General features: G+C 47.9%; 1 protein-coding gene across 1 annotated transcript in view; it reads right to left on the minus strand.

The window, feature by feature from the left end:
• Positions 1–1946: 1946 nt before the first annotated feature.
• Positions 1947–23635, minus strand: part of PLCD1 (phospholipase C delta 1) — a 54666-nt gene continuing 32977 nt past the window's right edge. The window contains exons 7-13 of the mRNA XM_026652117.1: positions 23160–23327; positions 20663–20819; positions 17696–17812; positions 15380–15558; positions 14369–14501; positions 7649–7798; positions 1947–6461 (exon numbers count right to left, since the gene is read on the minus strand). Coding sequence (XP_026507902.1) covers positions 6370–6461; positions 7649–7798; positions 14369–14501; positions 15380–15558; positions 17696–17812; positions 20663–20819; positions 23160–23327 — 996 coding nt within the window. The 3' untranslated portion in view covers positions 1947–6369. The remainder of the gene's footprint in view (positions 6462–7648; positions 7799–14368; positions 14502–15379; positions 15559–17695; positions 17813–20662; positions 20820–23159; positions 23328–23635) is intronic.

Raw genomic sequence — 23635 nt, forward strand, 5'->3', positions numbered from 1 at the left:
GGACTATTTTCATTGCCCCATTAGTGTGGTGTGAGGCCCCTTTGCACTCATGAGTTACAAATATCGTGTCCATTAAGACTTATGTGCCGAAACTATCTGTGTTTCTCATCAACGAGCCACATGGCCTTAAGGACTGGCTTTTGGCTAGATTGCCTTGATCCTTACATCACCAGTTTGAACACAGCCCAGATTGCTAGCTGCCTGTTTCTCTTTAATTATATTTCCCCCAGCATATGAAGCTAACTAATGGGCACCACCCTGTGTGCGGAGCGTATTTCACAGATCACCCCTTTCTCTCTTGGGTAAATGTTGTCCTGAACCAGCCACCCTCTTGGTGGGAGTGTGGGGATGACGTTAGTGCTTCCGTTACTATGATCCTTCATTGCTGTTCATAGTTACATCAGGGTGTTTGAAGTGTGCCCAGATGCCTGGATTAGCCATAGCTCAATGGAAACCGCAGTCATTCCTTTCAAAACCTCTCCTTGCTGTGGACCCATTCAAGTCTAGCCATCTCATCAGACTGCTTTTGATTTCATTTGGGGGTTTGTCAGGATAAGGCTCAATCAGAAACAGCTGAACCACTGAGTGATTTCAGAAAGAACCCTCACCCGGCTGAAGAGAAATGATCCACCAGTCTCCAGCTGAGAGATCACTGCCTTTGGCCTGAGACTTAGGGAGTCTACACTGCAGAAGGGAGGTACGATTCCCAGCATGCATCGACTAGAGACGCCACTTGCCTATTTTAAATCAGACAGTCCTCGTTGTGGGTGATTTGTCCCACATCCAGTACTGAAACAAAACCTGACGTGGTTTTGTCCGGTATCGGACTGAGGACCCCATTTTGAGGAGCAAGCCGCTCCACCCCAGCCAGTGTGACTGTAACCCTGCCTTAGTAGGTGACAAGTGAGGATGTCAAATTCAGGACGAACTGCTGAGAAACAGGGCAAACACAACCCAAAACTGGTGGTTATTCTTTTATAAGATACTACACTTGACCAGAGCTCGGAGAGGTACCAAACCAGCCACAAAAGCAAACTCCTGTTTCACCACACTGGCTAAGAAGAAAACAAAGGCAGTTTCCTCAGACATTCCAGCTTTTATATCACCACCAAAAACACTGGATTCAGAGATGAGAGGTTCTTTACAACCAGTCTCCTCAAATAAAAGGTTCTTCTGACCCCAAAGGACCAGCCACACACCCAGGTCAATATATAACTTAGAGCTTAACCAAACATCACGCCGATGCCAATCCTTCAGTATCTAAAATCTAACGGTTTATTTATAAAAAGAAAGACAGAAAGGTGAGAGTTAAAATTGGTTAAAGGAATCAATTACATACAGTAATGGCAAAGTTCTTGGTTCAGGCTTGTAGCAGCTGTTGGAATAAACTGCTGGCTTAAGTCAAGTCTCTGGAGTACATCCACAGCTTGGATGGGTCATTCAGTCCTTTGTTCAGAGCTTCAGTTTGTTGCAAAGTTCCTCCAGAGGTAAGAAGCAGGATTGAAGACAAAATTGAGGTGTTTCCAGGGCCTTTTACAGCTTTTGCCATGTGGCACGCATCCCATTGTTCTTATTGTGGAAAATGACAGCAACAAGATGGAGTTTGGAGTCACATGGGCAAGTCACATGTCTATGCCCAATTTCGCTCAGTCATTGCAGGAAGCCATTACCTACACTCCAGACAGCACGCTTACATGACAGTCCACTCAGTGCAGATGGGCGTCTTGCATGGTCCATTGTCAACCAAGTGTTTCTTGATGAGCCATTTAATTTGAATAGTCCCTCCAAGATGTGCTGGCTAGCTCCTTTGTGGGTGGTACCGCAGGAGTCAACATTTGAAATCCAGGTATAGAGCCAAACTTATAACTTCAAATACAAACATGATACATGCATACAGATAGCATAATCATAACCAGCAACTCATAACCTTTTCATAGATACCTTGCTTGACAAGATTTGCTGCAAATATATAACAGTGTTTGCAACAATGATCTATGTGGTCATATTTTAGTCAGATACCGTCACATTGACGTCACACACACCCCATGCATGCACGGTCATGCTCTTCAAAATGGCATTCCCCCACCTGGCCCAACCTCACATGCACCATCACACCAGCTGAGGGGGATCCCCGCCATACCCAGAAGTACTGGAACGTCCGGTATTCTGGGAATTCGTCTGTGGCCACCCTAGCGTAGCCAGACACGCACTAACTCGGCTTGTTGCTGCACCGGCGGCGGCTAAGACTAGCCACTCAAGCCCAAGCCCGCCTGCCCCCTTGTTGGGTCCAAGCGTGGCTGGCAGCCCAAGCAGCAGTGTCCACGCTGCTACTTTTAGCAGACTAGCCCAAGTCTGGCTACCCGGGCTGGGAATCACAGCCCAGCTGCCGTGCAGACCCTTAACTACCACAGCACTTTTCACACTTCGGGCTAGATTCACAAGGGGGACGTAGGCACCTAGAGGGGCAGTTAGGCACCTAAGTCCAATATTTAGGCGTCCCGTTCATTCACTAAACCACCACTGAGCTGCCGTCTGACCCTATAGTTGTCTCAAGTCCCCATCACGGCACTCAAGTTTCTGTCGGTAAAGTCCCCATGGCGCCTACTTTTCTGCTGGTGGGCAAGTGCAAAGCCACCTAAGTTCTGAAACCACTTGGCAGCTCAGTGCCCAACTCACCTCTAAGCCCCAGCTGGATGCACAAACTAGGCTCCTCACCCACACAGATTGCCTTTGGCGGAGGGGGGGGGAGGTTTCAGAGCACGTCTAGCTTGGGGCCCCCCCAAAAAACAGCTGTGGTGGCTGTAGCAGGGTATTCTGCGGTGGGTCTCTCAATTTCTCCTGCTGAAGCTGTGCCACTTTGTATAAATAATTCAATAGCGACAGGGTCCAAGACCAACTTTACAGCCCAGTGGTCAGGGCCCTCGCCTGGGAGATAGGAGATGTGGGTTCAAGTCCTGGCTCAGCATCAAAACTGGGATTTGAACTTGGGTCTCCCACAGCCTGGCTGAGTGCTCCAGTCAGTGGGGTATTGGGTATGGGGCACCTCTACCTTCTGCTTGGTTTGCCTTGATGAAGGGCTAACCTGGTTTAACAGAGGTAGACACCTCCCTCTGGCCTGGTGTTAGTTGCCCAATTCCCTTTGAGGGGTGGGGCTTCAGCCCCCTCCCTCTCCTCAGCACTTCCTATTAGCTAGCTTAGGCAGCTCCCCCCTCAGCAGGTTGGTATCTATGAATCCCTTTTAGGCACCTCACTCTCCCCGATGCATGGTATAAGGAACTTGGGTGCCTGACTTGGGGTTGCAAATTCCACTAGGCAGCAGGGTGCTGAGCGCTGCAAGGCCTCGGGCCCCCTTGGGAGTCTAGCCCCCACTACACATCAAAAAGTTATTCACTGGGGCCAGATCCTGCAACGTCTGCCTCACACGCGTAACCCCACTGAAGTCCGTGGGATGGCTTGTTGAGTGCGAGTTACTGTGATGAAGGAGCATTTGCAGGGGGGGCACAGATACAGGCACGTTGTGCTTACAGAGCACTTGTCAGCTCATAGCACTTTACAACCAAGGTAAAGTCTCATGATCTCTGTTTTACAAATGAGAAACTGAGGCACAGAGAGGCCACGAGGTTTTTCTCTCACGTCACTAGCACGAACCATCACAACCAAACCCAGTGCCAGTACATTACTCGCTCCCCAATAGGGGCCTCATTAGCTGTGGCACAGGGGAGCAGTTGCCCCTCCCAGGACCTTGGTTCCCCTCTGACTTTTAGGCAGCTGCTTTAAGGAGCAGATTTGGCCTGGTTTTCCCTCCGACATGACAGAGAGGCAGCCGGGCCAAATTTGCGTGGCGCTGTGACCCTGTGCACCAGGTCGCAATGCCACTCACTTAAATTTGGCCTGGCAATTTTTTGGCCTCATGCTAGAGGGGCAACCATGCCAAATGCACTGCCCCAAGCCCATGAAGAGGGGGATAGCAGATTGTCTCAAGCAGCCTCTGGCCAGCCAAATAGAAAGTAGCCGCTGCAGCCTGGTCCAATGCTGAGTGCAGAGAAAGCAGGGATGCCCCAGGCCGGCTATTGGTGAGTCACCCCTGATCCTGGCCCCCCTCTAGGATGGGACCAGCCCACGAACCCCTCACCAGCAGCCAGAGCCTCAGCAGGAAGGCGAAAGCAGGGATTCAGAGGCAGCTCTGTCTCACCACTGATTTTTTTTCTGAACCAACACTCCTGTTCCCCAGCAGTTCCACAACACACACCTGGCGTCTGAACTTCCTCAGAGGTAAAACACAACACACAAGAGTCGGCTGCCAGTTTCTAACAAATCCATGTGCTACAGGACGCCAGCATGGAAGTCCTGCTCTATCTGCTCCAAAAACAACACTCTGTGTCCTCTGGCTAAAAGGGAAGGTTATGCGATGGAGGGGTTTGTTTAGGGCTAAGATGGATTCCAAAGACCTGAGCAGGCAGTTTGCAGCCTCTTTTATAAGAGGCACCTGGGGAAACCCAGGTGCCCCTCTTGATTGCCGCAAGACTATAAAGATGAATCATGGGCCTATGCTCTGGGAAGTTTTGGTAAGCAGCTAGGGAAAGCACAGTGTGCGATCAGGGGATTCCTGACCAGAGAGTGCTCTATAGCGTGAGTGCGTTCTATCAAAGAGCCCTTGTGCTAAGAAGCCGTTAGCTCTTGTAGCAATATACTACGTTTGTACAAAACAAGGCTATGCTGAACTATATCTTACCTGCCTGTACTGCTGTCGCTAGCACTTGTGCTCCCTTAGCTGCCAGTAACTAATTTAAAGTAAGGGTTTGGCTGGGTATTTTTAATGATTAGACACAAAGTCTAAGTCCCCCAAACAACAATCAAACAGCTAGTGGTTTCGAACACCAGCCAACAGCAGTGTGTCCAGAAGAAAGGTTAACGTAGCTGCTAGCAAATACTGCAGCAAAATACATCTTCCACCAGAAGCCCTAGTGAATAGAGGGGTTTTGTTGTGTTGGCTAAAAGTCACTCACCTGGGCTATTTTGGGCCAAGGGAGTGTGGGGGAGTGAGTGGAACAGGACTCAAAGAGACACTGACATCTTTCCTTCACCCAATTGCTTTGTGCCTCTTATTGTGTCATGCATTAGAACCAAGTGAAACTGACTAAATATGGACGATGAAACAGACAAGACTTACATTCTTCCGGCGTGCATTACAAGAAGTAACAAAAGAGGAGAAAGGATGAAAAATAAATCAGCTATTTTTCAGACTGCTTCCATTTTTAATAGTCTGAAGTATGATCAGTAACACAAGTGTGGACAATTTTTGAAAATATATTATTTTCTCTCTACATTATTCCTCTAGCTCTGTAGCTGTATTTTGGAAAAAACAAAACAACCCACACACCTTACTGCTTCCATTTTCAGAGAGCTGCTACCTATTTTTACTGTGCTGTGATGTTCAGTTCCATCCAGTGAAATAATAACCAGCTAAACATTTACAATTATTCTTTCTACTGCCTTCTTCTCAGCTTCTCCTTCTTCAAAAAGATGTTTTCCATACACACTGAAAATGTTTTACAGACTGTATTTAAAAACAACCACCTTTCATACGTTCAGTTTAATACACTTGCATTGTCTTCTGTGAAATTAAGTCTCTGTGGTCATCCTGTGTTTAAAAAAGAATTCCCCCCACTAACAACTTCTTCTTTCCTTTGAAGAATGTGACTCAGCCCTGTTCATGCTGGATGCAAATAGCACATCAGTGGAGTAGTGTTCACGTATTTTTCATCATATTACAAAATAAAGGTGATCTTTGTAGTGTAGCTTTTTATACTGTAATAAAGAGGACAGAACTGTGTCTCAATTTAGGATTTAAAAGAGTGGAGTATGGGCCTGATCTGAAGCCAACAGGTGTTTGTCCACTGACTTCATTGGCCTTTAGATCAGGGCTTATTTGCCCACCATATATTGCTTATACAAAGTTTGGATGTGCACCTTTACAATGACAAGGATGCAAGTGTCACATCTGCCTTCCAGTGAACAAACACAACACCCCTCACTAATCTAAAATTCATTTAAAATCCCTAAACTGCTCTATAAAAATAGGAGTAAAATAAGAATGACCATTCATTAAAAATCAAAATGTGTTGAATAGTCTTATTAACAAAATCTCAACAGCAGTGTCAGAATATTTTCAGCATAATGAATGGAGGGTGTGTACAGAATAAAGGTATTTTTAGCAGCATGAGAGTCAGGCTGCACTGACTTATACCTCTCCCAAACCCAGAGAAGGCACTGGGGATTGCACAGGGTAGGGATGAGGGCAGATTTCGGTTCATTTTTAGTCTGTAGCAGTGTCCATTGATTCTTGAAAGATGGGTTCCTCTGCTGTTTCTAATTATTGTCCAGAATATTGATGTGCACAAAAAGCATGGCTGATGGGTATGGGTCGCCATTCTTGGTCAAAAGATGAATGTGGCGGTAGCCTGGAATGAGGAAATACATAGACACAAACGTTCAGTTTCAAGTGACGACGTGGTTGCTACTCTGAATGTTTTACATGCAATACCATGGGATTGGATGAGAGAGCAGCTTATTTTTTATACACAGGACTTGGGGCATTTCTACTGCCATGCGAAAGAGTGACCGTCCCACATCACTTCCATTTCCTACGCCCGTCTTCCCCTTCCCTGACCTTTAACTTTGGGCCATCTATAACAGGTACAACAGTGCACTGTGTTATGGTACAATCCAGTGATATGTTATGGCTCCACAATTACACTTTACACCTCTTCTACAGCTCTTTCCATCTGAGATCTCAAAGTCCTCAACAAGCATTACATGGTTCAGTGACTACGTTAGCGTTAAGTGACTTGCCCAGTGGCTCACAGGCAGTGGGAGAGCCAAGAATAGGAACCAAGAATCCTACTACCGCCGCCCTAATCGCTGCTTCCCTATAGGTGCTACTCCATAAACAATATATGCTGATTTTTTTTTAAAGGTCCCTACTTATCCAACCCTAATTACAGTGCTTATTAAGTTGCTAGGAATACACTGAGCAGAGTTCACATTTGACCAGAAACTGGGTCTGATCCCACTACATTTACAATAGATCACTCACGATCACAAATGTTCAGACCCTTGGTTTCGTATTATGCCTGCAAAGATGGCAGCACCAGTACCAGAGTGCCCCTGAGGCACTGGCTCCGTACCGACCCCGACGGAAGTGAACTGCCTTCTGAATTAATACCACTGCTTCCTGTAGCACCTGGCCTTTCCGAGGCAGGCTGATAGCATGTTGCAATGAAGCTGGTTTATTTGAGAGTATGCTCAAACCACATCCTGTTTCCTGCTGCACGCCTGCGAGTGAATCCACTGTGTGTGTTTTCCCAGCATCTTTCTTACAATGCATTACTCTGATCTCCAAAACAATGACACCGTTTTGCAGTGGTCAATGTAATGCCTTATGCTGGGCCTTTAAGGGAAGTCTCTGGAGGCCACGCTATCCTAATCCTAACAAACAAAGACTCAGGCAGTCAGTGAACAAGCAAGTGGTCCCAGGGTAACAGCTGGTCATGTGGGAAAATCCAGGCTGTTAGCCTCTCTAGGGCACCGCTTGTTTTTAAAGGGCCGAGCCGATGTGGTTTGCTCTGCTCCAGACAAAGCTCCTTACCTTGCTTTAGACAGGTAAAGGGGATGGTGTACTGTCCAATGAAGTCATTTTTGGTTGATACATCAAAGTCTTCCACCACAAAACGGACCAGAGCGAGTTCGGGGACATCAATGTCAAATCCAAACTCTTCATCCCACTTTGGGTTGAACCCTGAGCAAGGGAGAAGAAAAATAAACCCAGTCAGGCCAAGCCGAAATCAAGATGAGACGTCTTGCTTGGGAAATACGCTCCAGCTCAGACACAAGCTATTAGGCTTGACGCAGGACTCACGGGGCGGAATTCGCTGGCCTGCATTACGCAGGAGGTCAGACCAGCTGATCAGAACGGTCTGTTCTGGCCTTAAAATCCATGCATGAAATCTCAGTCCCACAGAAATCAATGGGCGTTTTGACACTGACTTCAGTGAGGTCCAGATTTTGCCCTAGAAATCCATAAACTGATTGGAACAATGTGAACCACAAAATAATTGGACTGAAACAAGCGTTTTCACTCTACCGTGGCATTGCTGACCATACTTTGGCTCATGGGGTCCCCTCTGCTGCAACAAGACCCAGTGGCTCTCTTCTAGTTGTGGGGGATTGGCCTTATCCCCTTGGTACTCTGCAGATGCCCATCCATGGTGAACTGACTCAGAGGCTGTAAATTCCCATTTGGGAATAACCAACATTGACTTCTGTTGAGTGTTCATGTCAACTAGATTACCAAGGTGAGCAGAGATCGGCAGGATCCAGTGCTGCACAAGTGTTCTCTGAATTGACTCCAGGAATTCAATAGATAAATCTTAAAGGGAAAGAGAAAATCCCTCTTTCATCCAAAATTACCCACCTACCTACCTGTTTGTGAGTCCACGGCACGGCTATCTGACCTAGCCCAAATTGTGGTTCGTAGGGGGTCTTTTTAAAAGAAGCAGGATACTTCTCCAATGATGTAGTGGGTAGTTCAGATGCAAATCGCTGCTGAATTCAGGAAAGCAGTTGTCCCATATGGGGATAAGTCTAAGACAGGGGCGGGCAAACCTGAGGGCCGCATTGGGTTTAGTAAATTGTATGGAGAGCCGGTTAGGGGAGGGGGTCGTGGCCCGGCCCCCACCTCCTATCCCCCCCCCCGACTCCTGCCTCATCCAACTCCTCCCATTCCCTGACGACCTCTCTGGGACCTCTGCCCCATCCACACACCCCCGCTCCCTGTCCCCAGACCGCCCCCGGACCCCCGCCGCCCCATCCAACCCCTCCTCTAATTCCTGACAGCCCCCCTGGGACCCCTGCCCCATCCAACCACCCCTTCTCCCTGTCCCCTGACTGCCCCCGGCACCCCTGCCCCTGACTGACCCCTGCCGCCCCATCCAACCCCCCTCCTTCCTGACTGCCCCCCGTGACCCCTGCCCCCATTCAACTCCCTGTTCCTCCCCCGACCGCCCCAACCCCTATCCACATCCCTGCCCCCGACCACCACCCCAAACTTCCCTGTCCTCTATCCAACCCGCCCTGCCCCCTTACCGCACTGCCTGGAGCTCCAGTGGCTGGCGGCGCTACAGCCACGGCGCCCAGCTGGAGCCGGACCACGCCGCCGCCACCACGCAGCACAGAGCACCGGGTCAGGCCGGGCTCTGCAGCTGCGCTGCCCCAGGAGCTCACAGCCCCGTCGCCCAGAGCATTGCACCAGCGGCGGAGCAAGCGAGCTGAGGTTGCAGGGGAGGAGGGACAGCAGGGGAGGGGCCGGGGGGCGAGCCTCCTGGGCCAAGAGCTCGGGGGCCGGGCAGAACGGTCCCGCGGGCCGGATGTGGCCTGGGGGCCGTAGTTTGCCCACCTCTGGTCTAAGATGAACAGGAACAAGCGCAACTGTTCAGGAGAACTGCCCTTAGTGCCAGGGAGAATTCAACAGACCCAGCCCTGCAGTCTTGATTCGGACAAAGCTCCAACTGACTGAGTAAGCAGTTCTGCCCGAGATAGGATTAGGTCTCTGTCCAACTGGTTTATAGCTTTTGATTCGGGATTTCTTTTCTGCATACAGACAATAGCACTCTGTCAGTAATGAAACTGACTGAGATCTGCGGCAGCTTTTCTTTGTTAGACCCACTTTAACAAAAAGAGCTACTGAAGTTTCATTCACCAGTTAGTAAAAGAAATAGCGCAGCTGGAAGGGATCACAGTCATCTCCACTCTCCAGTGATAAAACAGGCTTGGACAAAAAATCATCAGCTTTTCACAGAGAGGAGCCCTATCATAAACGCAGCCCTGGTCCCCACCTACACCCTGAGGGTGCGCAGGTCACTAGCTGACCTGAGATCTGGCTCTGGAGGTCAAAACTGGCCCAGAGAGCTGGAACAAACCCCAGATCTGAACAGTGGATCTGGAGCCAAAGGTGGTACCTCTGGGGTTTCTCTCCATCCTCACAGGATTGGACAATCTGGTTGTGAGGAACACAAGAGCCACCCCCTCTTTTGGATCACTGATCATTCCCAGCATCAAACTCAAATCACACGTTGCCCTTTGTTTGACTCGGGCCTCTGGTTCCATCCAGGAAATGCCAAAAAGAAGAACAGAGGCTGCTCTGGCCATATTGCCGCCTGAGCAAAAGCAGCAATGTCTGGGGATCTGGCGAGAGATCCCACAAGATCTCCAGCGCAATCGGATCAGTTTAAAGGTCTGGGTCAGCTGGAGATGAGGGAGTGCAGAGGGACCCAGGCTGACAGTCAGACGCTTCCTGCCCAGCCCTGATACTGACTGACGTTACGTAAATCACTGAAGCTACCTTGTGACTTGGAGGGCACATCTGTGCTTTGGGATAAGAGGCAGTACGAACGCTCCTGCACGCGCTACTCAGATCAGCTACCCAGACCCAGGAGCAAGTAGATGGTGAATGGAGTGAGTTTGGGCTCCACCCATAAAGCGCTGACCTCACAGCTGTGCTGGTGCCGGGGGTGTCAGAATTGGCTGCTGGTTTGGGTCAGCAGCACATTGCTAGACCCCCAAAGCTAGAAGGAAGCAGAGGGAATTATGCCTCAGTGGTGTGGCTGCCGCCTAGCAAGGTGCAGCCCGGCCTCAGGACCCTGCCAAAAGGCACAATCCAGCCCTTAGCCGCTCTGGGCTTCAGTTTCCACATCTATAACAAGATGCTACTGATGCCTGAGTAAAGCACTGTGAGATCTCTGGCCGAGAAGCGCTAAGTACTGTAGTACTGCGTTTCGGAGGAGTATCCATACTTTTGGGGTGCTAATCTGAAGCAAAGCGCTGATCTTTTGGACGTTCATTCATCCTGTCAACGCTGCAGAGGCCAGAACCCAAACACTAGATTTGGGCGCTGATTGGAGCTGGGGATATTCAGGTCTGGGCTTTGGTTCAGCCTCATTTCTATTGCTGATGAGGATCTTGTGACCAGATGATCAGAACCACAAAATCAAAGCTGAGCGGCTGACAAAGAAACAAACAGGCTAATCAGATCAGAGGCACCCACACTTCAGAACGTCTAAGCGAACGGAAGCCATTGTGTTCTCTAGCTCAGCCGGTTTGTTTATGTGGTTTAAATAAGCCACGCCCAAGAAACAAACAAGGAGAGCGATACAACATCCTGTTCAAAACTCAGCGGAGCTCTATACAAATTGTTCAGAGGACAGTGGTTCTGGGCGAGGCCTGCTCTAGTGAAGCAAACAGTGGGCTCTGCGTGCCCTCAGCATCCACCGAAGGGCACAGGAACTGAGACCATTGGAGAACTGGGCCTCAGAGACACACTGGTTTGCTAGGAATACTATTCACAAGGGGAACATTTGCGGGTAGTCCACTTTCAGTCTGATGCTCTCATGAGACAAAGACATGAAATGGGACATTTAAGTTGAACAAACGCACGTCTGAACCCCTCCTTGCCTGAACTAGGAGCAGTATTGCCACGCCCAACCATTCAAAAAGCATGAGTCAGGAGCCAAAAAAATCCTGACCTTTGGCTTCCAAGCCCTGAGAGTTTTTAAAAGTAATAAAGTTGGGGGTGTTTTTTCTTTGCTTTCTGGGTGGCGCACTCGGATCACCTTTCCACGCTCTGCCCTGCAACGACGAGGGCTCAGAAACTTACTCTTTATTAATGAAAGTCTCGTGTAACCAAGTAACTCCAGGAGCTGGGAGAGACGGTGAAAAAAAACACTACAAGGTCGCAAGCCTTGCAGCAAAACTGTGAGCTGACATGAATGTAAAACAGATGTAAATAAATAATTGACATGCTCTACGAGGAGCGTTTCAGAGACACAATTCCTAGCTCTTATCCACTCCTAATGGGAATTGAGAGCCTAAGCGGATGACTCCTATATGAACTCATAAGGAAGCATTGATTTCACACAACTGTCCACAGAGACATGTCATCCATCTCCTTCCCAGATGGGGGTGCAGGAGGAGCAGTGAGGGATGTGTCTGCTCCAGAAAGCTCAGCCTGGATCGACAACCCTTTGATCTAAGAACCACTCCCTGCGATGTTTTGATTGGGCATCACAATGACAGGGTTAAAGGTCAATATCTTCATAGCTTGTTTATGGAGAGCAGCTTCCTGGATGTCACAAGACAGGGCAGCCCTAACAATTAAGGTCTAATCTCCGGCATTTGGTCCATTTAGATTTTGTGGGAAGGCAGGATAGTTACTGACTGTTCCAGGGCGGATTTGACAGCATTAGCCCCAAGACTGTGCTTTTGTCACTAGGGGATTTGCATATGCAAAGCAACAGCTCAACATTGTACCCTATGGCCCCTACCTGGTAACAGTCAGAAATCCCAAGCATTCCCAGCTCCCACTGAATCTGTTCCCTGATTTGGGACTTGTTCCTGCAAGGTGATACGCACTCCTGTGGGGTGAGAATATCCCACTGATTTCAATGGAAGCTGAAGGCATGCAGGCTCAGATCCGCAGAGGTATTTAAGTGCTGATGGGAGTTAGGTGCCCAAATACCTTTGAGGATCTGGGCCTCAGGGCCAAGCAGGTCAGAGCCCTTGATGTAACTTGTATCAGGTTTCCAGCTCAAATAGTGACAATAACAAATTTGGAATTCCCATCCCATTTTGCAACATTCACTTAAAAGTCCCTGTTTCTGTAAACATTCCTGCCAGTAAACTCCCTAAAGTCAACGGGAGCTGTAGGTGCGCAACAGCTCTGTAGCTCCAGACCTTGTGATGGTATATGCACAGGGCAGAATTTCGTGAGGAAGTTACTGACGTGGTTCTAAACCCACAGGCATGTGACTGAAAGGAAACGGACAAGAACCTTTGGAGCGGGGCCACGTTTAACTAACTGAAATCTAAACCAGGAAGGAAGGAAAGGAGGAAAAGGGAAACACCGCTAGCCCTGGAGAAAATGTGGCTGGTGTTTACATGCACTTGGCTTTGATTCCACACAATAATGGGGGGTGTGTGTGTGTGTGTGTGTGTTGTGAGCGGCATCTTTCCCTGTCAGGAATGTGTATGTTGATTTGACAGCTATTTACTGCCTGAATCAGTCTTCCAGGAGAGGAATCTAAGTTATTTCTTGCTCTAGGTATTTATATGGCCCTCATCAGTGCAGTATCAGATAGCCTCACTGTTACTAATGAGCCAGCCTCATAACAGCCTGTGAGGAGGGAAGTATTATCTTCTCCATTTTGCTGATGGGGAACTGCATGTAGGATAGAATAAGTGACTCGCCCAAGGTCACAGAGGAAGTCTGTGGCAGAGCAGGAATTGAACCCGGCTCTCCAGGGTCACAGTCTGTAACCACAAGACCTTTCATCCTTCCTCCTAGACCAGTGGTTCTCAAACTTTTGTACTGGTGACCCCTTTCACATACCACGCCTCTGAGTGCGACCCCCCTTATAAATGAAAAACACATTTTAATATATTTAACACCATTATAAATGCTGGAGGCAAAGCGGGGTTTGGGGTGGAGGCTGACAGCTCATGACCCCCCCATGTAATAACCTCGCAACCCCCTCAGGGGTCCTGACCCCCAGTTTGAGAACCCCTGTCTTAGACGTCCATGATATATGTGAATTTAGCACTGTTAAAAGGTGCCACTTTGAATTAAGTCCTGTATTTATCCACAGGACAGATACGAAGTTTCCCCACCCTGTCCCATCAAAGAGTGTAAGCCCCATGCTATGAGGAGGATGGTTCGATCCGTACGGCCCACTGAGTGGATGACACCATTCCCACCAGACCCATGTACAGAGCGGACCCTCTGTGGACAGATCCCAGCAGTCAAGTCCAGGGGCAAGGGAAAGGGTGGCACAGCCAGTGCAGAGGCATACGACTGTGGCCTCTCATGAATCCTCTCCAGGCTTGAGAGCAGGCCCCACAGTAGCTTCCTTGGCAAAGGACAGGCCGATCCCTCCAGAGGAAATTTCTTTCCTTCTGAAAGGCTACTGAGGCCTGAGCCCAATGGAACCAAATCCATGCCGTTATCCTGCTTTTGCACCAGTGTTAATGAGCTCAGGATCTGGCTCACTGTCCATACCCAGGAGCAGAGGCATGGCAGCAGCTCCAGATCTGAGCCTGCTGCTCTGTACCATGAGCTGTTCTACCTGCCGGTGGGCACATCGGGGTGGGTTAGGGGAGGCCACGTTGAGCTGCACTTTGGAGGGTGTCATCACACGCAAGCATGTTAGGGTGTGAATTACATTCCATTACTTGTGTACAGAGTGAAACCATGCCAGCATGGCCGTGGGACGCTCTGATGGAGCGGGAAGCCAAGCTGTGATGCAGAAATCCCTCTTACCGTTGTTTTCAATGACTTTGGTTTGTTTCTTGCCATTGTCCCGCTGGACCCCATGGATCTCGACCGTCACCCTTGGATCGACGATGGAGTTTTTGCTTTTGTTCACCTTGGGCAGCTGCTGGCCGGAGATGATCTGCAGAGGGGACAGTAGCACACGTTCAGGATGAGGCTTGATTTGCGAAACTATCATCTCTTTTCTCAAGGCAATATCCCTTGGGAATACAGCAAGTATAGCAAGTCAGACCACCGTTCTCGCAAAACTTGCATCCTGACTCCAGCACCTGATGCTTCGGGGAAAGGTGTGAAAAGGCCACAGTGTTCTTGGTCAACTGTGCAACGCTCCACCAGCCATGGCAAGGGGCAGGGAGACGGAATTCCTAATGGACCCCTGCTGATGAGCGATTTATACCCTGAACCAGTACTGAAGGACGTTTACCAAATAAATGCTTGTAGCCATAACAATAAATAATGACCTGTGAGCCTTGACTACCCTTGTTTTATCCTTTTCACACATTTTATACTAAACCAAGAAGGTGAAGTCATGAAAAGAGAGTGCTTTCTGTGAGCTGGGCTCTGCCACCCCAACGCATTATTATTATCATTTATTATTTGAACTGTGATAGTCTTAGCAGCTGCAGTCACGGATCAGGACCCCACTGTGCTAGGCACTGTTCAAACACAGACCAAGAGAGCCCCTACCCCACAGACCTGATAGTACCATAGGCCCCGATCCTACCAAGATTTACATATCTCCGTCACTTTATGAACACTGAATAATCCCATTGACTACTCTGTGCATCAAGTTAAGCATGTGCATGAGACTTTGCTGAACTGGGGCCTTACTTTGTGACTAGTCCCTTTGACTTTGAAAGGAATTCTCACAGAGGCCCCGATTCAGTGAATCGGGGCCGTGAAGGTACTGCTCAGTGTGGGTAGAGGTGGCAGAATTTAGATCGGTAGAAGCACACGAAGTTGGCGTTGCTGTTACCATTTTCCTATTCCAATTCTTACTTTAATCTGGAGTTTCTTCCGCATCCACCAGGCTCCTTCTGTGATGGATTTTGGATTGAATTTGGATTGCTTGTCCCGAAGGAAGCGTGGCTTTAGGACATACCCAGAAAACCCATTGTCCTGGAATCGACCCTGGTAAACATCCATTTCTGGGCCTGGTGTTTGGAAATTCAAGGCAACTGGAACAAAAAAAAAATAAAATTCATCTTCCTATAAGCCAACACACCTGGTTTTATAGTCATTTTTCACAGAATACAGCTACCTTCATGCATATAAAGATTTGCCTTCGTGATCTGCAGCACAATAGTGATAAACTTGGCTTCTTAGTGCACTTTTCACCTGAGGATTTCACAGATTTTAAAGGGACCATCCTGACCATCTAGTCTGACCTCCTGCATAACACAGAATTTCACCCAGTGATTCCTGAACCAAGACTACACCATCAGGTTGAAATGGAGTGTATCTTTTAGAAAGACATTCAATACTGGTTAAGGGACTTCCAGTGCTGAAGAACTCACCACATCCATAGGTAAGTTGTTTCAATGGCTAATTAACTCACTGAAAACCGCACTTTTCTTCCAGTCTGAATTTATCCAGCTTCAGTTTCCAGCCATCGGAGATTTTTAGGCCTTTGTCTGCTAGATTAAGAAGCTCTCTATTTTCAGAAATCTCCATGTAGTTACTTAGACCCAGATCTTCAAAGGTATTTAGACACCTACATACCTCTGGGGATCTGAGCCTTATAGACTGATCAAATCACCTCTCAACCTTCTCTTGGCTAGACTAAATAGACTGAACTTCTTTACTCTCTCACTATATGGCATGTTTTCCAGGCCTCGAATCATTGTGGTAGCTCTTTTCCGAGCCCCTCTCCAGGTTATCAACACCTTTTTTGAAGTGTGTACACCAGAACTGGACACTGTATCCAGTAGTGGTCTCACAGGTGCCGCATACAGAGGTAATACCACTTCTCTGCTTCTACTCGATATTCCTCTGCTCATGTTCAGCTGGTTTTCCACCATGACCACTAAGTCCTAAGTGCCCTACAAAAATTAAAGACAAAAATGATCCTCTCATTCACACCTCTATTTTTTTCACTGATAAATAAAACACAAATAAATGCAACATAATCTGCCCATTTACTCGGGTGCCCAAATATGGACATAGGTGCCTAATTTTCAGCCCCCATGTTTAACAACGTTGGTCTCAGTGAATTCTCCAAGGTCACAGCAGCAGTCGGGAATAGAACCCAGGATACCAGACCTTCAAGTGCATTCGCTAACCATTGGACCATTTGCCCCCCTATGGAGGTATGGAATGGGCAAAAATACTTTATTTCATGAGTAGCTTCATGGAGCCCTTGTTTTTGCAATTTGTTTTTGAAACATTCATATCTCCTCAAAGTTTCAGTGTTCCAGGAATTTTAAAAGATTGCTTCTTTGTGTTAGATCTGTTACTTTTGGACCCAGAAATTCGTCAGCTAAGGCACAGACAGCAGGCTAAGTAACCGGCTTGCTTATTCAGCTGCTGTTGCTTCTTACTCTGCCACACTATATTCCTCCACTACTATGGGTCTTGATACATACTGGTGCCCTCTAGTGCAGTGTTTCTCAACCTTTTTGATACCAGGGACTGGCTTGCTGCCTTCCTAAACTGTGTCAGGGAGATCTCAGGAACCAATGCCAATCCAGGAACCGGTTGTTGAGGAATACTGTTCTAGTGGTTAGGCATGGAACACGCACAATTACATTTACCTACATTACGCTTTGAATACAGGAAGCAGCTGCAGAAAATGAGGAAGTATGGAGCTTCATAGTTACAGCACTGCACTGGGACTCAGGAGGTCTACATTCATTCCTGGCTAGCCACAGGTTTTCTGTCTGACCTGGGGCATGTATCTTCTGTCTCTACGTTCCCCATTTGTTAAACACGAATACCAAGAGTTCATTATCTCACAGAAAACAAACAACTCATGACAGATGTTAATCATGTTGTTTAATGCATTGCTAGAATGTGCTAGAATGAGATACTACAGCGATAAGTCCAGTATAAGAACCTGCATAGCATAGCATAGCGTGTTATGAGCAAACATTCATTAACGTGTGTGATGTGCTCTGTTGACAATAGTGATGAGTTACCACAGACCGGATCTATAAATAATCTTCCCCATCAGTGTGCTGGATTACAAGCACTAATCAGTGCTTAGCCTCTCTTCAGGGATTGAGGCCACACACAGGTCAGTTACATACTAACAACATTTAGGTCCCTGTTGATCTGGGTCCGGTTTGCAACGTGGTAGCTTTCAATTGCACTTACTGATCTGACAGCCAACGTTCCACAAGTCAACTGGGTTATAGTTGGAAGAATCTGTCCTCCAGCCAGCAGGATAGACCCGGCTCAAATGCCTGATGTTGTGATGAATAAAACTGGTTCCTAGAGAAACAGATACAAACACCCTTTTGAGTGATTTGTGCTATTTCTATTCCTTTTTAATGTTATGCAGCTCCTTTACCTGTCTACTTAGCCTGTGTTTTAACTTTGCATATAACACTTCTGTGACATACCAGGGTACAATCCAGACTAATGAGCACCTGCGTCACCCCACCCTGTAACCTGGGGTGCCCTTTACAATGCCTCGCTGCTGTAGCCTCCAACCCGGACTGCTCGCAAACAGCCTCCAGCATGTAAGTCATTCCCAGTTAAATCTGTGTGTGTGCTGCAGCCAGCCATACATTGGCTCTTACCAGCCTGATTATATTGCAGGGTGACCCCAACACACCCCCAGGCCTGGATTTCCCCCCAGAAATGTATGTCCTGTGCTGCCCAGCTCTCACCTGGAGAGTACAAATATTCTGAGTCCATTATTCCTTTAAGGGAATAATATGCACACAACTTGTTACTCCAAATGGAGTTACCCAGACACTTCAACTTGAACGCACTGGATTAGATCAAACAATAAAACAAGTTTATTCACGATAACAAGATATGATTTTAAGTGAGTACAAGTAATGAGGCATACAAGTCAGAAATGGTTTCAAGAAAAATAAAGATAAAACACTTACTGGTGCCTAACTTAACATATTCTATTAGATTCAAAGCAGAGTTTTCTCACATGTTTTAGCAGCAGTCTTACCGACCAAACTCTTTAGGTCAGGACCCCTCCCCCAGAGTCTCATGGCTGCTTCGTTTGTCTCTTCAGGTGCAGTGAATGGCATGGGCAAGGAGAGAAAGAGAGAGGGGGGTGCCTTGGGGTGTTCGTCCCTCCTGTTTATAATTTCAGTCCCTCTCTTGAAAAACATTGCCAGCTGAGACCCAGGAAACACAGAGCCTATGTGGAAGGATATTCCCTGCTGGGTTTTTTCACCTGTTTGAACTTCCTTTGCTGTCCCTCCCTGCTTGATGACTCAATTTACTGCTTAAATACATATTAAGACAAGCACACATTCCTTTGTTTAGGACAGACCTGACTTCTGCCTGGGCAGGGCTGTGGACTTTGGAACGTGTGTTCATAACATCATACAGGGGAATCTTGTAACTTCTCAATGTTGCCACACATATTTTACCAGGGCAATCCTGACCAGCGAATTATGAGTTTTTAAATGATTCCTCACACGACACACCTTGTACAAACGTTATTACAATGGTGTATAGAGTGTGAACACAGGAGTATATTCTGTCACAACTTCTTTCCCTTTATCAGACATACTGTCACTAAATCACTTCCACTGCTTTTTTTGGTGACATGCCCAGCCAAAGAGACCAAATCTTTTCAGTGCCTCCTCATCCACATTTGATCACTAATCTGGTGGTGATCACGCCAAAGTGGACTCTCATTCACTAAGTAACTTGAACCCCCGCCCAAACCTGCAGACACTTTGCATACAGTTCCCATCCTGAGTCACCACTGCTGGGAACTAGAGCAAAGCAAGTATTCGAATTTTTCAGTGAAGTGGTTCTGCCTTGTGAATACTAAAGCAGATGAGTATACTGGCAGGAATGTTGACCGAAACAGTTAATGTGACACGGATAATGCAGAACATTCACAGAAAGCAAAATTCAAAGAGCAACTATTCACACAAGAAACTTGATTCTGAGAGTTAAACTCATCCAATCAGGCAACAGAAACAGACCCTGTGACCTATGTGTCCATTCAAAACAGCTTGAACAGCATAGAATCATAGAACAGAATCATAGAATATCAGGGTTGGAAGGGACCTCAGGAGGTCATCTAGTCCAACCCCCTGCTCAAAGCAGGACCAATCCCCAACTAAATCATCCCAGGCAGGGCTTTGTCAAGCCTGACCTTAAAAACCTCTAAGGAAGGAGATTCCACCACCTCCATATGCCAGACACACTTTCTGCTCCTGCATTAATATCAAGGGATATTAATGGAGCAGGAAGTTCTATAGTTCAGTGCAAGAAGATATTATAATAAATCTGTGGCCACCCCGAAGCTTCTTGGGTGTTACTGCGTTGCACACAATGGCCACTATGCTGTACGCTCAGTATTTCACCATGACAAAGGGACAGAACCAAGAGTCTCCTATTCTAAAAAAACAGGCCCTTTCTGCTTCAGCTAAATGGGACTCTCTGTTGGGTGCATGCAGTATAGGGCCTATGAAACCCAGCTATGAGACATAGCTGAAATAATTCTGTCCAGCAGACTGCAGTGGCGTACATACATTACACTCACATACACAAAATTCACCACATTACAATATCTATTTAAGATTTTTACTACCATGCTTAAGGAGTGTAAAATGCTGCTCTTGCTAAAATATCCTCAAGTTATCAGTTGTGGATTACAAAAGAGATCCCTGAGAGAGCACTGAAAGCAGGGATAGCTCAGTGGTTTGAGCATTGGACTGCTAAACCCAGGGTTGTGAGTTCAGTCCTTGAGGGGGCCACTTAGGGCTCTGAGGCAAAAATCAGTACTTGGTCCTGCTAGTGAAGGCAGGGGGCTGGACTTGATGACCTTTCAAGGTCTCTTCCAGTTCTAGGAGATGGGATATCTCCATTTATTAATGAATTAATTAATGGTGGGGTAGGGAGGGAAGTTGCCATTTATATGTAGAGCGACAATGCTAAGTTGTTTTTAGATTCTAAGGCGCTACCAATCATGTAGGAGGGGACTCTCTTTTTCTGGCCATCTTGCCTTTAAAAGCGAATCTTCACATGGAAAGACTAGAGAAGGAAGCGAGCATTGAATGTGTGGGTTCACGAACAAGGGGACTGACAAGGAGGGGACTAGCAAAGCCTGTTGACAAGGCTGGAGGCACATACCTGACTCCTGCGCCAGTTTCTGGGCTTTGCTCTCGGTGAAGGACGACATCTCGTAGAAGGCGCGGGGGGAGGTGGTGTTGTCGAAGCCCTGGAAGTGGACGCTCTTGCAGTAGATGACGATGTCCGATAACTCCTTGGCCAGCTTTAATTTGGCACTCTGGAGACAAGAAAGCAACAGGTTTGGCCTTTCTTCTACACACGCCCTCCCAACTGCGCAGTGTACGCAGTCCAGTGATCACCGGGGAAGGACACCAGGGCCTCATTCCTGTCTCCTTCACAGAGGGATCCCCCAGTTTTTAACACCCAGAACCTTTAATGCAACTGGACTGTACCCGGCTTCCCTTCCTCTCTCAGAACAGGTTGCTTTCAACGCTGACCACATGAACAGGCTAATTCCTGGTTGCACATTTGGTCTAGGCAAACCCCACTCCAGTTAAGAAAAAACTCAGGATGGCGGTGGGATTGGTGTTTGCATGCTGTTACCCAGCTCACTCTTCTGGCCATAGGCGCCAACTTTTCCCAGCACCGGAGGGTGCTCGCGCCCCCGGCTCCGCCCCTGCCCCGCCTCCATTCCAACCCCTTCGCCAAAGTGCCCGTCCCAACTCCGCCCCCTCCCTGACCCTATTGGACTCCTTCCCCAAATCCCCACCCCGGCCCGGCCTCTTCTCCGAGCGCGCCGCGTTCTCCCTCCTTCCCCCTCCCTCCCAGCACTTGCCACTGTGAAACAGCTGTTTCGCGGCGGCAAGCACTGGGAGCTAGGGGGAGAAGCGGGGATGCGGTGAGCTCAGGAGAGGAGGCGGAGGTGAGCTGGGGTGCGGGGGCAGGGCGGGGAGCTGCCCCAATTTTTCCCAGTGGGTGCTCCGGGGCAGGAGCACCCACGGAGTCGGCACCTATGCTTCTGGCTCGCAGGCTGCTAGTGGTGGGAGGTCTGGGAAAGGTCTGGGCTGTGCATGTGAGCTCTAACTGGGTTTCATGCAGCAGCTGCTTTGCTGGCCAAGTCCCGTTGTTGCTCGGTGTCACAGCATGATGGACCCCCCACATGGTGCAGGCGGAAAGCTCTGCGTACGGCTTTCTGCAGCGGGGGACCAACCTCGTTTTGTTTGCACTCCCGGCCACAGCCCTCGACTCCAGCCCTCAGACTTTTCAATTGAGTCTCAGCAATTGATTGTCTCAGGGCCAGCCGTGCAAACCGGAAGATCTAGCCTGGCTGGGAAGAAGGGAACAGAGAGGGCAGGATTTCTGGCTCCACAAAGCTTGGAGCTCTTCGTTCTGAGACAGACAGGTTCTGATTTGATCATGTGATGCTTTGGCCCCTGTTGCTGCCACAGCCACCTTAATTACTTCCGGGATTTAACAGGAGCAGGCAGCTCCCATGAGGGAAAGAAACAGGAAAGAAAAATACCCAACGTCCAAGGAAACACCTGCTTGATTCCAGATTAGACATGAAATATAAATCTCTGGAAACTAGGGAAAACACATGATGGACCAGATCCACAGTGGGTGTTCATCATCATTGACTTCACTGTTATACACCCATAGTGAATCTGGCCCATAGTGCATAGGGACATTCACACACACCTGGAGGCTGGGAAAGATCAGTGGTCTAAGATAAAGGGCCAAATTCTGCACCTGGATGCTTCAATGAGTTATGTGCATGTGTCTAAGGGCAGCGCTTTCAAAAGCTATGTTTGAGTCTAGGGAAGGACCAAGATTCTTAAAGTCTGGCCCTGCCTTGCCTGAACAGATCAAACCATGCCCCTTGGTGTAAATCAGCAGAGCTTTCCATTGAAGCAACACTAATTCATACCAGTTGAGGACCTGGTCCCATATTAGAAAGTGGGTTTGTTGGACCTACACTATGTTCAAAGCCCCATGTAGAAGGGTCTAGTTTTCACAGCCCCATGATGGGTGCAATGGGATAAAATGCTAATGTAATTTATTCACCTTAATTTGGGTTATTGCTGATTATGCACTATATATATCTTATATCTTTTTTAAAAGACTTGGGGAGGTGGGAATGGCTATTGAAGGGGAATTGATCATTGACTTGTTGTGGGTCCCACCATGCCAGAACTAGTCACTGGAGGGAACTTTAGGAATAGATATGTTGGGGGAGGGATAGCTCAGTGGTTTGAGCATTGATCTGCTAAACCTAGAGCTGTAAATTCAATCCTTAAAGGGGCTATTTAGGGATCTGGGGCAAAAATCTGTCTGGGGATTGGTCCAGCTTTGAGCAGGGGGTTGGACTAGATGACCTCCTGAGGTCCCTTCCAAGCCTGATATTCTATGAAAACAAACTTTGTATTGTGGATAATCTAAGCACTATACCCAGATGTACAGACACTCTTTTCTCAACCTGTGTATTATATAATTTTAACATTAGCTTTAATAAAATGTCAAGGCCTTCTGCGGGCTGGACAGCCAGGATCTAGCTTATGCCCTTTCCCTCTCCACATAATTCTTCCCATTCAGAGATCCGGTCAGGGCTTTGACTTACCGTCCTCTTCTGCTCTACCTCCTTCTTCACAGACTCATCTTCCATTTCGGCTGCTTCATCCTCATCGGAGACATCTTCAGCCTCTATGCTACTGTTCCCGTTCATCCCTATGGTGTCCTCCAGGCTGTTCAACTTCTTTCCCTTCACAAGGATCTTCCCCTTTAATTGCTGCAAAAGGAGTTGTGGCAAAAACGGGTGTAAATCAGAGCAGAATCTGGCCTGATCTGTAATAAATCAGAGAAGGATGCTCGGCAGGACCAGGGCCCATTTGAGCTCACCGGTCACTGGTTATTAGCCAAAGGAATCCAGTTAATGGACAAAGCCATCAGCCCACCAAGGCTGTACCCTACACCCTGAAGTAGCCAATGCCTGAGATTTCAAAGAATGGCAACCACCTCCCAGCCCATCTGCAGAAACCGATGATCAGAAAAAGCTCCTGTCTGAATGCCCCAGGTAATCAGCATGCTCTCTGAAAC

Source organism: Terrapene carolina, unplaced genomic scaffold (genome assembly GCF_002925995.2).
Source record: "Terrapene carolina triunguis isolate 2854851 unplaced genomic scaffold, T_m_triunguis-2.0 Scaffold111, whole genome shotgun sequence".
In the NCBI taxonomy this organism is placed as follows: Eukaryota; Metazoa; Chordata; order Testudines; family Emydidae; genus Terrapene; species Terrapene triunguis.